Source organism: Camelus dromedarius, chromosome 19 (genome assembly GCF_036321535.1).
Source record: "Camelus dromedarius isolate mCamDro1 chromosome 19, mCamDro1.pat, whole genome shotgun sequence".
NCBI classification, from domain to species: Eukaryota; Metazoa; Chordata; class Mammalia; order Artiodactyla; family Camelidae; genus Camelus; species Camelus dromedarius.
Genome location: NC_087454.1, coordinates 16,093,071 through 16,110,000, shown reverse-complemented (window position 1 = coordinate 16,110,000; position 16,930 = coordinate 16,093,071). Strand labels below are relative to the sequence as shown.

At 37.8% G+C, this 16,930-nt stretch overlaps 1 protein-coding gene across 1 annotated transcript in view; it reads left to right on the top strand.

Annotated features, from left to right (window-relative positions):
• The window catches only part of DCDC2 (doublecortin domain containing 2), a 123,088-nt gene extending 116,139 nt beyond the window's left edge, over positions 1–6,949 (top strand). Inside the window, exon 10 of the mRNA XM_010980121.3 lies at positions 634–6,949. Within this exon, the coding sequence (XP_010978423.3) occupies positions 634–732 (99 nt within the window). The 3' untranslated portion in view covers positions 733–6,949. The remainder of the gene's footprint in view (positions 1–633) is intronic.
• Positions 6,950–16,930: the final 9,981 nt, after the last annotated feature.

Below are 16,930 nucleotides of genomic sequence, written 5' to 3'. Positions count from 1 at the left end.
CAGGATTCCATACAGCAGGGTTTGAAAAGCAGCTAATGCTCATCTCAACCCCTTAGTTTTCAGTCTAGTGGGTGAAAGATTGTAATGGGATGATATCATTAGCATATGAGAAGTCCGAGTGGCAGGGTTGCTGTTGCAGAAGCCGCCTTTAGGTTTTCATCTTCTGTCCTGCTCTTATCTACTTGACACTTGATGGTACTTGGTACCGCAGTCACAAAGAATTTGTGAATTCTAGTATAAAACTAATAGGAAGACATTTGGCATGGGGCTGGATTAATGTGACGTGAGCGTAAAATTGCTGCATTTCACTTTTTTCTCTGAAAACGCCAAAGCGAAAAGTGTAAATATGTTGTTGAAGAGCTCAAAAGGAAATAAAGGAAAAAACTGAGAAAAATAACAACTTTAAGCACATGGTGGATTATGGTCCCAGAAAGGGCTTCTGAACAAGGAAAGACTGAGATTGGCGTGTCCGCTGGGTAACGATAAACTAAACAACAAAAGGAACCCAAGGAACTGTTTGTAGCTAAACATTTATAAGATTAAAGGCAACACTGAGTCATTTTTTCCTTGTAAATTTTATTGCCTTTGTCACTAAAGAGCTAAATATCTTTGTTTTCATCTCTTTTCCTCCAGGCTGACACGGACCCTCAAAGACCACCAAGGCCAGAATTAAAAATCACTAGTCCACAAGAAAATGATAACAATGAACAAAACAAGGATAGTCTGTCATAGCATAGATGATTTTTTAAGAAGAGTATATAGATCATAAGAAAAATGAAGGGTTATTATACTTGAATAATAAGTATATAGTTATTGCTAAACATAATGTGACAATACGGTTGAGTACTACCTACTGAAGTTTAAAATTAGAGGCCTAATGGAAAGACTAGATAACTTTGAATAGCTACTGAAGGCAACTGACTTCTTTTTATGAGATGTGTTTTTAAAAGTCATTTAGAAAAATTAAACAAGAGTGGTGGAGGGGAATTTGCCCTGGAAGACAATTGGCCACTTGTCTTTGTAAAGAAGAGAGGAACAGGATCATTCCTACTGTAAACTTTCTTATAAATTTAGAGGTGAGATTATTAGATGGCAGTTTATGCTAAACCACATACCTAAGAAGGCACAGAATTTAAGAAATGATAATAGGAAAGCATGTACTATTTTTTTAAGCAATAAACTCCTTTTTTTTTTCCAGCAATAAACTCTTGAATAAACAACTTGCAGTTTAGTTTCAGAGATAATTTGGAGATGGCAGTAGACTGAACTGTTTCTGTGTCTTGTTGACATTCTTTTCTTTCCTCCTCCTGGGCCGAAATCCACCATAAAAAAATGAAAAGGATAATGCAAGATACTCATTTTAGATGGAGGAAGTGCTCACTCAGTGTATTCCTGACTAATATTGTCATGCCCCTCCCTTAGCTGCTTCAGGTTTTAATCCTTACGGCTTTAATGACACACACTCAGGAAGAAATTAACAAGGAACACCTAGTTATTATCACTGAGCCTGGCTGGATGTTTTGCAAATTCTGGTATCCTGTGGATTTTCTCTGATCCAGTCTACCATTTCCAATAATATTCCTTTCTTCTCCTTCACATTATGGAGTTAGAAGAAAACTCAATATTGGCTATTCCAAAGATTGAATTCTCTCCAGACAGTTTTTCTTTTAACAAAAAGAACAAGACAGTGTAATAGAAAGAAAGTAGGCTATGTGGAGAGTTTGTCACTCTTCAATTTCACTGGCTTTTTGCTTTATTTCTCTTAGGACTGCCTCCTCATATTTTTTTCCCATAGGAATATCAGCAAATATTTAATTTCATAGCTAGTTATATTTAGGCTTTCAAGCAGATTCCTTTCTATATAATTAGAAGCTATATGAGAGAAATTGCTGAAAAAAGTTTAAAAATTATCGTAATGAAACCAGCTCCTGATTACAGATTTCTGGGTTAATTAAATTAACTCAGATTGCCTTGTTAGGTATATATGGGGAAAAAACATAATTGTGTTAGTATTTGTTTTTTGAATTCTTAAGAAATGATGCAGTTCTTCCTTCAATGTACAAATATTTTTCCCATATTAAAGAATATTTTTGTTAATTATGTAGAAGTTATAAATTTGAAATTTTAATTTCTAGTGCTTTCATAGAATTCATTATTAATGATAAGTTTAAAAGATTCTTTTTCCCTCTCCAGGTTTCATAACCAATCATTTGGAATCAAAGTAGTTGTATAAAGCACTTAATAATACTATAGAAAACAGATGTATTTTTCCTAGAAGCTATTTTAATATTTTCCACAAATAGGAAGTATATACAGAGACTATAATATGACAGTATTGGAAAGAGATACTGATACAAGGGTAGATTAATCTGGGAGGATGAATTGTAAATTGTGCTGTATTTCTAATATAAACTCTAGATTGTGCTTTCTACTAGCAGGCTTACTTTTTCAAATAGGACAATATAAAGCCTTCAGACTAGAAGCAATAATCTTGTAATGCTAGGGAAATAAACTACTTGATTTTCTTTAAGGTTTAAATTCCCACACTATTACTGGGCCCAGGGTTAATAATTTCAAAAAGCTTATAAAAATAAGGGATTAAATATAAGAAATTGTAACTAATTATCAAGCTGATTCATTCTCTTTTCTTTCTTTAATGAAGAGTTTCTTCTTTAATAAAGCTATTCTGTCTTTCTCTTTTTTCCTGTTCTTTTCTTCATAGTACTAAAATTTAGGTTTTTGAGAACTGTTTAAGAGTCATAGAGAAGCATAATGTTACTTTAAATGAAAAACTAAGTTTGGTATTTTAAGTATACTTCAAGAAGGTGATAGGCCACAATACTGGTAGGAAAGAATTAAAAAATGGGGATATAATACTTTTCTTGTATGGGCATATTTTTACCACTTGTCTACAAGATATAATTGTGACCTAACTTGAGGGGATGAACAGTCACTAATCACTTTAAAGCACTTTGCAAGCATATATTCCTTAAAAAAAAAAAAAAAGGAAAGAAAGAAATACGTCATCTAATTCTGAAAGAAACCATTCACAGAGAATTAAAATTGTGGACATCATTTTGGAGATGACTTTAACATAAATGATGAACGTTAATTCACCTCCCAAACGTGGACGGTTCCTTTGTGGGAGTGGTGGCCTCTGTGGCAGACCAGCGCCACAAATTGAGTGAGACTCACTGACAGATTTGGAGACCCGTTATGCGAGGGAACAGGAGAGATCTTGGTTAGGCTTCAGGGATTGTTTTACAGGGAGGATGTTAGGAAATACTCAGGTAGCTTTCATGTGAGAACCAATGATAGAATGCTTTCATCTGTTAGTTCTTTGGGGTAGACTGTCATAGTTCCAATTTTAATGGAATGCTTTTCTTCAGTTTAATTGGGTTTTCCCACACTTGTAAACAACTGGCTTGTTAGTTAAAATGTAACATTAGGGGTTTTGCAGAGCAAATAAAGAAGATTTTAACTAAAATCATTTTCATGCTAAGGATGTTTTACTTGGTTTAGTTTCTATTAAAGTAGCTTTTGAGCATTCATGGATTTCCAGTTATAAAACATGATACTATGGCCATAAGATAACTTTTTACTCATACCCTTCTTTTTCTCTATGGCCATGGGATGACTTTTTATTTATGAAGATGTTTTGAGGGAGTATTAGAAAGCCAGACACAGGAAGAATATGATACTCTCGTGCCTCCTCTTCTATTCTGAGAATGTTAATTCCTGCTGCCGTCTGTAAATACAGAGCCATCCTATATCTATGTGGCTTGTAGTCTGTAGGCTCTTGATTGTGAAGCCATATTGATTTGAATTTATTCGTGTTCTCTCTTCTAGCTTATAGCTCATAAACTGACATCCTCAAAAATTGCACTCAGTAACCTACCTTCTATGCAAAGGATAAAGTTAATCCACCTATTTAAAATTGTGGCCAATTTTAAACAGGAAGTCTTCTGTATCTTGTTAACTGACTCTCCTAAAGAATGAGCTCTATACTTTTTTTTTTGGCTCAATGAGAAGCAAAGGCAAAATTTTAAAAAGTAGATTAACTGCTGAGCAGAAGGCATCACATCTGAACTGTTTCCAATCTGAACAGAAAGGGTCTGTCTAGATATATGTAGATGCATGTCAAACACTCATACAGATGCATTGGCACACTTTAGCATATATTGAACCGGCTTCCTCAGGCACTGCATTATTAATGGAATAAGGCGTTTTTGAGAGCAGCAATAGATACAAACAATTGGAAAGGAAATGCTAAGAAGTGATGTAGATCATGGTGCTTTAGAACTTAGTTCTTTAAGATGTTAAGAGATTTAAAATTCTTCTCAAGAAAGCTATCAGCATTTTAATGAAAAATTTTTTCTAGGGAGGGATGATTGTGTATCTATCTATCTATCTATCTATCTATCTATCTATCTATCTATCTATCTAATTTTCCTGGAGTAACTACAGAATACAGTTCTGTTCTTTGTCATTAGTCTTACGTACCATTTACGTTAGGTGCAGGGTGTCTCATACCAACACAGGCTCTGTCAAATGGTCATTACTGCTTGTCAATGTGTGTGTGTGATTTCCATGAACATCCAGCCAGGGCTGTTTTTGGTACCAAGTAGCCAAGTTCACTACAAATAGAATTAAAGTCTAACATATTAGTCCATTTGTTATCTAATATTCAAATTCAGTGTAAAAGCTTTGTAGCCTTCTTGTGTAAATGTATTGTCCTGGAATGGAACCATTATTTTTAAGGTTAGTCTGTTTTTCTAAGGTGATGAATACATACAGTTCTTCATTATTAAAGATCATTTTTGTAAATACTATAAGATTTTGGCTTTTTAGAAAATGTTGTGGTATTTAGATGGGTCTGATTTTTCTTACCACATGAAATGGTGTATTTCCTACCACAAGGACTAAGTGACTTGGATGGAGAACGAATTGGGCCCCACAATGAAAAGATGAAAAAGAAAAATATTATTTTTGAAAAGGCATCACATCCTGTAGGATATGAGGAATTAGGAAATAATTAAAAATGTCTGGATAATAATAAAGCATTTATAAAATCAGGAGGTAACTAATGGAGCTCCATTGACTTAAGCCAATAATGACTTAGCTTTAATCTATGAATGGGACCAAATGAGTTCTCTGGAGTTTCATCGGCTCAAACCACATAGTTTAATTGAATGTTTGAGTCATTGTCACAGATGTAATGGCATATGGGAAGAGGGAATGACTGTAGTCAGTTTTAGAAGTTTTGTTTTTTTCTTCGTTGTTTTTCTTATGCCTTAAATCCTTAATGTGTACAATAATGGGTGATTATTGATGTTGTAAGTAAAGATTAAGTTGAGTTCATCATTTTTGTATGATTTATGTTTAGAAGTCCTCTTTATAAGGGAAAGTATTTGTAGTTTGATTGAATTATGAGCATTTAGGTTTTTACCTCTGTATCAGTGCTCACTTTTAGGGTTTATTTTTTGAGCAAATAGATCCGTGTTTAAAGTGTGTTTGGGTGCTTTATTGTTTGTTTATGATGGGTTGCTAATATTTCACTTATGAATTATTTGTGTGATAGTTTTCACAAGCACAATAGAAACTTTTGATTTAAACCATGTGGAAATTCAGCACATTAAAAGATACTTCTGTTTCTATTTGGCATAGATATTAAACTTCATTATGTAAAGAAAAACTATTTTACAGCTTCATGTACATATTGTTCAGGTGATAAAAATTTGAGGTAAATTTTTAAAAAACTATTTTTTTTTCTTTTATGAAATGGTGTTAGAGAAACACAGGTCCAGAATTTTTGTTATGATAAATAAAGATATCTTTAAACACAGAGTAAATTACATACATTATCCAGATTTTGTGTAGAAATAGGAATAAATTTTCAGTTTTACCAAGAGATTGGTTAAAATTCTGCAATTTGTGGGATAGTCACTGCCTTCATTCTATTGAATCAGTTTTTCTTTCCTTCATGTTAGGGAGACCAAAGCAGGTAAGCACACACATTTTGCCTTCTTGATACATAATAACAAAATATATGTGATTTGGGCACCATACCTGAGAATAAATGAATGGCCCTCTTGTGCAGTTGACCCGAGTATCTTTGTTATTCCTTAAGCAATCTTGAGCCACAAAGGAGGCATCTAGATTGCCAAAGTCAAATCTCTTTCAACTACATAGTTAATTGACATTAGGAACTTCCCACAACCAACAATGACTGTAATTTCTACAAGGTGTTGTAAAATGGCTAGCATGCATTGGTTATAAAATTCTTATTTATGAAAATAAACATAGAGCTTTTCTGCAGGTTTCTAAGTGTTTTTTTCTCCCCAGAATGGGACCTTAATCTATTAAATTATTGTACAGGTCTCTCATATGCCCTCACAAACTCAGTCTTCCGTTAAAGAGACAAATAATGCAGGGATGTCCTGTACTTCTCTTTCCATTTATTGTGGAGCTAGTGATAAATAAAATGCTTTTAAAATGCAAAAAAAAAAAAATTAATAATACCCATTAAGTTTAAAATTAACTGAGACACTCCCCTTGTTTTCACTGTATTTGTTGTTTTTGGATACAGAGGATTGTGGTGGTTCTCTCCTGACTCTGGCTGTTAATTTTTTGGCTTATCTTCCTTCTCCTTGAATCCTTGTCATGCTCTTAACAACTATCTGTGTGTCTGTGACTCCCAAATCTGTATCTCCAGGCCAGGATGGCTGGGGGCAAGCTCCTCAGACATAATCTGGGCACTGCTTCTTTGCTTTTGTGGTGACTATTTTATATCCAGAATAGTTGACAATAATGAGATACAATGGAAAGCATGTCTTATTTAAAGTCTTGAAAGGCAGGGTTCCTGTCTAATAAAAAAAAATTAGAAAATAACAAGTATGCAAAAAATGTTTGTGACTATATGCAATATTAAAGGGCATGTGATACTCTATGTTTTATTCCTTCCCTTTTTTTGGTAACTGTTAGATATGACTTCTTGGGTTGGGAATGACCCAAGCCTGGATGTACCCAGCTCTCCTTGTGACAGCGTACTAAGTTTTTGTATTCACAGATAACAAATAGCCAAGAGAGGGTGGTTTGTTACAGATTCTCTGGCCTGATGGTCTGCTTCCATTCTGTTTGCTTCCATTCTGTATTATTTGGGCTCCCTATGCCAAAACTTCACTTTTTTTAAACTTTTTTTTTAATTGAGTTATAGTCATTTTACAGTGTTGTGTCAAATTCCAGTGTAGAGCACAATTTTTCAGTTATACATACATAGATTCATTATCACATTCTCTTTCGCTGTGAGCCACCACAAGATCCTGTATATACTTCCCTGTGCTACACAGTACAATCTTGTTTATCTATTCTACATTTTGAAATCCCAGTCCCTTCCCACCCCCTGTCCCCCTGGCAACCACAAGTTTGTATTCTATGTCTATGAGTCTGTTTCTTTTTGTATTTATTTATTTATTTATTATTTTAGATTCCGCATATGAGCGATTTCATATGGTATTTTTCTTTCTCTTTCTGGCTTACTTCACTTAGAATGACATTCTCCAGTAACATCCATGTTGCTGCAAATGGCGTTATGTTGTCGAGTTTTATGGCTGAATAGTATTCCATTGTATAAATATACCACCTCTTCTTTATCCAGTCATCTGTTGATGGACATTTAGGCTGTTTCCATGTCTTGGCTATTGTAAATGTGCTGCTATGAACATTGGGGTGCGGGTGTCATTTTGAAGTAGGGTTCCTTCTGGATATATGCCCAGGAGCAGGATTCCAGGGTCATATGGTAAGTCTATTCCTAGTCTTTTGAGGAATCTCCATACTGTTTTCCATAGTGGCTGCACCAAACTGCATTCCCACCAGCAGTGTAGGAGGGTTCTCTTTTCTCCACAGCCTCTCCAGCATTTGTCATTTGTGGACTTTTGAATGATGGCCATTCTGACTGGTGTGAGGTGATATCTCATTGTAGTTTTGATTTGCATTTCTCTGATAATTAGTGATATTGAGCATTTTTCATATGCCTATAGATCATTTGTATGTCTTCCTTGGAGAATTGCTTGTTTAGGTCTTCTGCCCATTTTTGGATTGGGTTGTTGATTTGTTTCTTATTAAGTTGTTTTAGCTGCTTATATATTCTGGAGATCAAGCCTTTGTCGGTTTCATTTGCAAAAATTTTCTCCCATTCTGTAGGTTGTCATTTTGTTTTACTTATGATTTCCTTTGCTGTGCAGAAGCTTGTAAGTATAATTAGGTCCCATTTGTTTATTCTTGCTTTTATTTCTATTTCTTGGGTAGACTGCCCTAGGAGAGCATTTTTGAGATGTATGTGAGATAATGTTTTGTCTATATTTTCTTCTAGGAGGTTTATTGTACCTTGTCTTATGTTTAAGTCTTTGATCCATTTTGAATTTATTTTTGTGTATGGTGTAAGGGAGTGTTCTAGCTTCATTGATTTACATGCTACTGTCCAGCAATACTTCACTTTTTAAATTAGTCTAGAAAATTATTATAAAAAGAAGTGATGTCTGGATGAGTAAATCTCCTTAATCAATTCAAAAAATTTTCCTTTTCCTGGTTTAATATCAAGTTTATAGTTGCTTCATAAAATGAGGAGGAAATGTTTTCTTCCTTTTCTGTTCACTAAAAAGTAGATGTGAGTCATCTTTTTCTTGAATATTTGATTACTTATAAAACTGCCTCAGCGTGGTGTTGAGTTTATATGTTTAAAGTAGTTTTTTAAAAAAAATTCAGTTTCCTTTAAGGTTGTATGTCTATTCAGGTTTTCTGCTTCTTGAATCAAATTGGCAATTCATATTTATGTAGAAAATTGTTCATTTCTTTCATGTTTTTGAATTTATTTGCCAAAGTAATTTATAGTATTATTTTAGAACTTTTAAAAACTCTTGTCTAAATGAATTCATGTTTTCTATTTTTCATTTCTAATATGGTTTATCTGTGTTTTTCTCTTTTTTGTTCAATATTTCCATATATTTGTTTTTATTAATGTTTTGAAAATACTCAATTTTTTGATCCTCTGCACTATTTTTCTATTTTATTATTGCTCTCTTTTCTTATCACTAGTATTCCCTTCCTTCTGCTTTCTGTGTGTTTTGTATAACTCCTTAAGCTGAATGCCTTGCTAGCACATTTTGGCTTTATTCATTCTAACATATGCTTTGGAGGCCATAAATTTACCAGTATGTATCACATTAGCTATAACCACAAGTTTTGATATAAATACTTTTTTTTTTTTAATCATCATTTGGCTTTAAATAGTTTTTTTAATTTTCCCTATTGTTTTGCTAACTTCCTGGGTAAGAGGTTATATGTAGGGGATGCTTTTGGTGCCCCAGCTGGATCCCATTTTACTTGGCCAGGGTACTGGTCCACCAAATGCTAAGAGTGTTGACTTTCTTCAGGGAACTCCCATCAGCCAAACATACGCTGCCTTTCCCAATAGGTTACAGTCTTACATTGGTAGCTTGCAGTCAATGGCTGACTGACATGAGAGGAAAAAAAAGCCAGCCCTCTTGTCTAAAGGTAGGACTGACTCTGTGGTGCAATCTGTGGTCCAGAGCTCCCTGTGGCATCAGGCTACTTTTTAGCTGAGATATATCCTTGCTCTCCTTTCCCCTCTACTCTCTCCTGTTTTTCCCATTCCTCTTATTCTTCTAAGAGCCTTACCTCAATAAGCCATATAAGAATCCCTATCTCAGTTTCTGTATCTAGAAGACACAACCCCAGACAGGGGTACTATAATAGCATAGGCTAGAAACAGAGGTCTAGAATGGACTTCTGGAGGTGGATAACTCATCAGAGAGACAGCAATGAGTACCCCATCCTGGGGGTTGGTGGAGGCTTGATAGTCTTTGGCATACTATGTCACTTGTGGTAAATGTACGTAGGTGGGAGGGATGCACTAAATGGTGCAGTGTCTCTGGGGTTTGAGAGGTTTATGGGGAAATAGTTACCCTAAAGAGGACTATGGAATTAGGTTGTTCTCGCTAAGTGTCCTTTAAACATTGAAGAAAGAAAATAACAGGTTTAGATCTATGGCTCAAGAATTTAAAGCAGAGTGTGAAATTCAGAGGCCTCACTGGCAGCATTTAAAAGAATTATTTTTTCCTACATTCAAAGGCAGATACAGCTGAAGATCAAATGAAGAACTCAAAAAAGGCTGAATTCCAGGGGGAGGTTATAGCTCAGTGGTAGACTGCATGCTCAGCATGCATGAGGTCCTGGTCCAATCCCCAGTACTTCCAATAAATAAATAAACAAACCTGATTACTGCCCCTCCCAACAAAAGAAGAGGAAAAAATAATAAATTTCATCCAACATATATATATGTTTTTAAAAAGAGGCAGACTGAATTATCGGCCTAAACAAGTCCCCTGTGGCAAAGCCGGATCCTTAATGGGGAAGAACTGTGACCCCAAGACCTGGTGTAGGACTAGCTTTGAATTCTTTACCTCATCTGAGACAGTTACACTCTGGGTTAAGAAAACATCTCTGGAGAGATTTCACATTTCCTGTTGCCACTGCCCTAGAGGTTTCATGGTTCTTCTATGTATATTCTTTTCATTTAGGAGTTCCATCATACTGGGGAAATATAAATTTGAGACCTCATGAATGTTGCAAGACTGAATTTTAATTTTACATCGTTCCCCCCCCCCCTTGCTATTTCTAGGAATCTGTGAGCAAAATGTTTCTAACTCCCCATTTATAACACTGAATGTTGTTTAAGGGATTCTGTCTTGGTCTGTTTGGGCTGCTGTAACAAAACATCACAAACTGGGTGGCTGGTAAACACCAGAAATTTCTCTCTCATGTTTCTGGAGGCTGGAAGTCCAAGGTCACAGTACCAGCATGTTCGGGTTCTGGTGAAGGCCCTTATCTAGGTTGCTGACCGCCGATGTCTCACTGTGTTCTCACGTGGTGGAAAGACGTTAGGGAGCTCTCTGGAGACTCTTATAAGAACACGAATCCATCATGAGGGCATGGCCTTGTCACCTCCCAAAGGCCCCACCTCCTAACACCATTGCCTTGGCAATTAGATTTTCCACCTGTGAATTTGAGGGGACACAAATATTCAGACTTTAGCAGATCCCATCTTAGCAGGAGGCCTCATTTTCTTTTCCATCTCTCTGCCTGGTATGAGCTTAAGGCTCCAACTTCATTTGTGACGTGTTACGAAAACTATCAAGATCCTGGGCCTCAGACTTTCTATATAGATCTGATACCTCTGGAATTTATCATAGTAGTGATTGATTCTTACTCTTCTGGTTTATTTTAACAGATAACTATAAAATCTCAAGGTTTAACCGACTAGAACATTGTTTCTTATTCATATAAAATCAAGGTGTGTGGGGAGGGGTGGAGAACTGGGGACCACACAATTATTCTAGGAAGCAGGCTGATAGAGCAATGAGACTCGTGAGAGTCATGGTTCTCCAGGTTGCCCAGAGTATTAAGATATCCAGCCAGCAAGTAATAAAAGAGGGAGAGGAGAATTATATGGAAGCTTCTTAAATATCAGGCCCGGGAGAGGTATGCGATTATTTTTGCCCACATGCTATTGGCCAGACCTAGTCACATGGCTTGAGCCAGATGAGAATGGGGCTGGGGAAGGTCAGCCTTAGCTTGACAAATACCTCCTGAATCTGCATAATGAAAGAGGAACTCACATCTTTGGAGGATTGGGAGACTTTATCTGTCCAGATTCAGATCTGTTGGATAGCAGTAAGTTCAGAAGTTTTCTTATCTGATGGTGGGTGACCAATATTGCTTAAAAAAATGACATGTGTTTAAATAAGGATTCTGTAAGATAGAAAGTGCCAAGGAGTATAAGAAAAATAAAGAGGAAGCTATTCACAAGAAGGAGGGACCATTTCCACTTGAGAAATCAGGTAGGACTTCGTGGAAGAAACAGCATTTGACCTGAGCCTGGATGTATGTATAGGATGTGGCCATGCCAGCTCTGGTTAGGTGTTAGACTCCCTTTTAAGACCACTCAAGTAGCACAGATGCCATGAGCAGGCAAATATGAGTTTGGCTTTTTACAAGCTGCCCTGAGCTAGAATCTCTCATTTGTAGAGGGCCTAGGACCCAGGGCTTGCCTCGCTCCTGCTCTCCCTTTTGGGTCACTTCCACTGTCTCTCGTGCTTAAACACACGGGCTTCAGCATTAGGGAGACCGGGTTTGAGTTTTGTCTTTCAACACTTACTGTACAACTGAGGCAACTTTTTCAACCTCTCTGAGCCTCAGTTTTCATACTTATGCAAATGAGAATATAATGATAGCTACCTCGTCGACCTGGGAGACAAGGTCATAAAGGGAGAACGCATGTGCAGTAGTCAGCACAGAGCAAGCGTTCCGCAGGTGTTAGATATTAACGATTATTATCTTTCCGACTTGTTTTTTGGCTTCTTCTTTTAAAACTCTGGCCAACTTTCCCTCACTTCTTTCTGCTTCTTTACTATCTACCTTTGAGCCAGAATTGATTCTTTATTGCTGCTTTTCCATTATTGACAAAAATACTCTCCAAAGCTCTGATTTTCAGTCTTGCTGTACCTATTATTACCTTGAACTGGTTAGGTTCCCAACTTTTGTCTATTTCTAAAGCTGCTATATAATCAGACCACTCAAGAAGGCTGTTCTCTTGCTCCCAGTACATCCTCTACTTGACCAGTGCCTGCTTCACCGACCCCTGCTCACAAGACTGGCCTTCCTACATACTTGCCCCAGGGCACAGCTAGTGATTGTTCTAATTTTAGATCAGAACACTCCACTATGCTTATCAAAGGGACGATGAGGGCCGTGCCTCTCTGCTGGTTTCCCTGGTAACCAATCAGCCAACCTGACATCAATTCCCCTTTTAATTGCTAACCTCCTCCTCCCCCTGCCAGCGACATGTCCTGCCTAACGTCTACTGCACATGGTGGAGAGTTGCCCCAGGACCTTGCTTCAGGTATGTAAGATCCCCCTACCCATTTAAACCATTAATGTCTCTGTCGCTGACTCAAAGGGGCTCTTTCTTTGGTCTTGAGGTTGGGCAAGTACAGGCCTTATAGGCCTGTGGGGTGCAGCCCAACAGTTGCTGATGAACTTTCAGATCTCCCCCATCTTAAGGGGGAGATGGTGTTGACGGGGTTGCTGGTAGGTGAGTTTGTATACGAGTGATCATGGGATGGATCAAACCCACAATACTTGATGTTTTATCATCTTGGCATTAGTTTTGGTAAGTTTTCCTTTAATTACTCAAGCTGTTTACATGTAAAATTCAGGGATTGTGTCTTTGTATTTACCTTAATTACTGTTGATCCCAACCTGCGGAGCCCAAGCAGAATAGCCACAGATGATCCAGAAGCATATCAGAAAGTTTCTATTGTGTGAATGTGTTTATCAAAGTGTTAGACTTCCTGTGAAACACTAGTGGGTAACCACACACTGCTGTGACCATCACATTAGGGTGAAATTTGAAAAATTATCATATGAATCACTAATGAAATGTTTATTTTTTATCATTTTCCATGTGTTTAGTGTATGCAAATACAGATACAGATATAGATATAAATTATGATGTTGCTTGAGGAATTTTCACTTTAATTGTGTAAGGATTCATCACAAGACGAATCCTTTAAGTGCAGTATTTCTTGAGCTCCTTGCATTTATAGCACCACGTGTCCAGGCTCTGTGTCCCGGCCTCCGCTCCTGTACCTGTAGGTGACCCCGACACAATAAGGGTGTCACCAGGGGGGCCACCTGCTCTCCAACCACAGCGTCAGGGCCTTCTTGTGTTTCTGAAAGGCAATTTCCAGTTAGAAAATAAAACATAATCGTGATGACGATTTGGGCAATTCAGATGAAGTGGAACTCTGCCCTTCATTCCAGGAGGGGAAAACGTCCACTGAGATTATTTCAAGGTCCATGTTCATTAGATTCATTTTCTGAAGAAAATGTCCTAGGAAGAGTGTCTGGTTACTTGCCACGGAAATTGCTTTCCTCTCCTTTGGCTGGAGACCATCATCCTCAAACTAATTTCCTGTTTAGTGTTCAATATTTGGAAGCAGGAAATTGGCATAATAAATAGGAAGCTTGAGAAGATGGTGGAAACGCATTCAGAAAGTGGGTTGCTAAGGAAATCATTTTTGCCTATTTTGGTTTATTTAAAAACCCAGACCTTGTTTGGTATTTTCTTTCCTCATTCTTATCCCCACCAATAGCCATTATCAAAAGAAGTTTATTAAGTATCAATCTCTGCTTGGCACTGTAGCTGGGTGATCGGACCCCTGCCACTAGCTGTTTGTAACAACAACAGCAACAAAACTGCCCCAGCAAAAATTATAATACTCATTTGATACTTAACTATTGATAAACACTCTTTTCAACAGCTTAGTTGGTTTTTACAAAAATTTAATACAGCAGCCCTTTGAAGAAGGTACTATTATGACTGCCATGCTGTTGACGAAATCTGTGAGGCATGAGTTAAATAAATCTGCTAAAAGTCACCCAACTAGTAAAAAGAGGTGTCTGGATTCCTGCCATCTCAGCTCACATTATTAGCCACTATGTTTTACTGCTTCTCATCTAAGCAGAAAACATTAGAAAGCACAGAGCGAGAGTAAGCACATAGAGACAAACAATGTAAATGTGGATTTATGATTATGCCCCAGAGTTAAGCACGTTTTGCAGGATGGGGGTGAAGAAGAAATTTTGAGAATTGTATATTAAGGAGAAGTTCTTCAAAAGAAAAAAAAAAAAAACCAGAGAGGAGACATTTGCAGCTTGATAAAAGAGATAGGGTGAGGCAGGTGGGGTCGCAGCTGAAGTTGTTTTAGAAATGGACACAGTTCAATGGGATACATGAGTGAGTAAATCAGCTTGACTCGGATGGGCTCAGACAGTTGGTCTCCAGGAAGCGAGGTCAGCACATCGCAGAGACCCAGCTCCGGGGAACCAGAGTCTTCAGCCCCCTGGCCTAGCGCACTCCCTCGCAAGGAGAAGTGGGGGAAGGTTCTTGCCTGACGTGGCCTCACACTGACATATCTGCAGCCTGCTGCAAGTCACCAGAGGCAGGTGAGTTTTAATCAAGCACCACACTTGTTTAAGCTTTTGATCCTCGTGTTGGAGCCACTTGATCGAGTGACGCAAATGCCAGCCTAGGAAGTCGACACGGTCAGGTTCTATTCTCGGTCTTTTCTGGGAGAAGTCGCCGGCTGGAAGGAGCAGTCACTCTGAGTAGCTGAAAATAACTAACAAGACATTTTAATGAGTTAATAAATCTTTCTCACTGAACTACATGGAAAGACATGAAACATTCCATGTTAGCTCCTCACCAGCCTTAATTAAACTTGATGTTGAAAAGGTCAGTGCCCTGTCTGGCGGGTTCCAAATCACTTCAGTCCTGACAGGAGGGGTGACTGCCGAGGTGTCAGCAAATGTGTGCACGGGCAAATGGAAGGGAGCCTCTTGCCTTCCCTTAAAACAGTGCATTTTATTTTATTTATTATGTTTTTGGCAAGGAATGTGATTTTATTACAGTGCAGTCACTTTCCAATGTTGCATCAGTTTCCGGTGTACAGCATCATGTTTCAGTCATACATGTATGTACATATATTCGTTTTCATATTCTTTTTCATTATAGGTTATTACATGATATTGAGTATAGTTCCTTGTGCTATATAGAAGAAACTTGTTTATCTATTTTATACATAGTAGTTAGTATCTGCAAATGCCACGCCCCAGAAAATAACAACTAGCTTTTACTGAGGGCTAGCTCTGTGTAGGTCACAGCTCCAAGTGCTTTAGCTGCATTAGCTCATTATTCCTCAACAGCAACCCTGATGGATGCATGCCGTTATCATTCCTGATAGCAGAGGAAACTGAGGCACAGGGAGATGTAATGATTCGGCCAAAGTTCTGTAGTCTACAGAGTGGCAGAGCCAAGATATGATGGAGTCTGACTCTCCAGAACTTCTAGGGTCCGCTGCCTCCCTCAATTCAGGGTTGGGCTGTGCTCACAGAGTGAGAAACGCACAAGCCTCCCCATGGGCTTAGAAGCACTAACACCTTCTGGAAGCTCCAGCAAATGCATTTGAGGATAGGTCAAAGCCTGCAAGGCACTCGGCTGCATGGGAAACGTGTTTCTGATCAGTGCCATCTGGAGTGGTGGAGGTCAGCAGGAGGCTGGCTTGGTAAGAACAATTTTTGCAGTTTTTCGAACTAAAACACTGAGCCTCAGCAAACATTTATTGAGTTTCTACGAGGAACTGGATACTGTGCTAGGTGTTAGGGAGAAATACGAGTAAGACAAAGTTTTGACCTAAAGGAGCTCACAACTGAGCAGCTTTGCCAACTTTATCAAATTTCTAAGAAAATTGAAATAGCTCTCTGGACTGACTGGTTTTTTTTTTGGTAAATTTAGCACGTGAGTTCAGAAGGAATCTTGCCTTTATTACTTGTACTGGTTTGGACTGAATTCCCACGCAGTGGTAACATAGCTATGTGATGCTTCCTGCCCATTTTTTTTAATGCCCCACAGAAGTGGAGAACTCTGTGATAAAGGACGTGGTTCATCTGGGACATTCTGAATGGAGACAGATGCATCTACTCTCTCAACCTTTCCAGAAGAATCTTTGTATAGGGAGGGAGGTCTTTGGGTCAGGCCACTTGGGTAGAAATGCTGGTTTGATCACTTTCTGGCTGCATGTTCTTGGATGAATTACTTCCTTTTTTCTGAGCCTAGAAGTCTTTATATGTGAAATGGAGGAAATAATAGCAGCCTTAGAATTCTTTCAAACATGAATTAACTAAAATGCAAAAATGCAAAAGAATGTTGTTGCATCGCCTGTAACAGAGAGAGCTCTCAGTGAGCATAAGCTGTCTGCTTATTGTCTCGGCATTGTTTCACTTCTGAGTT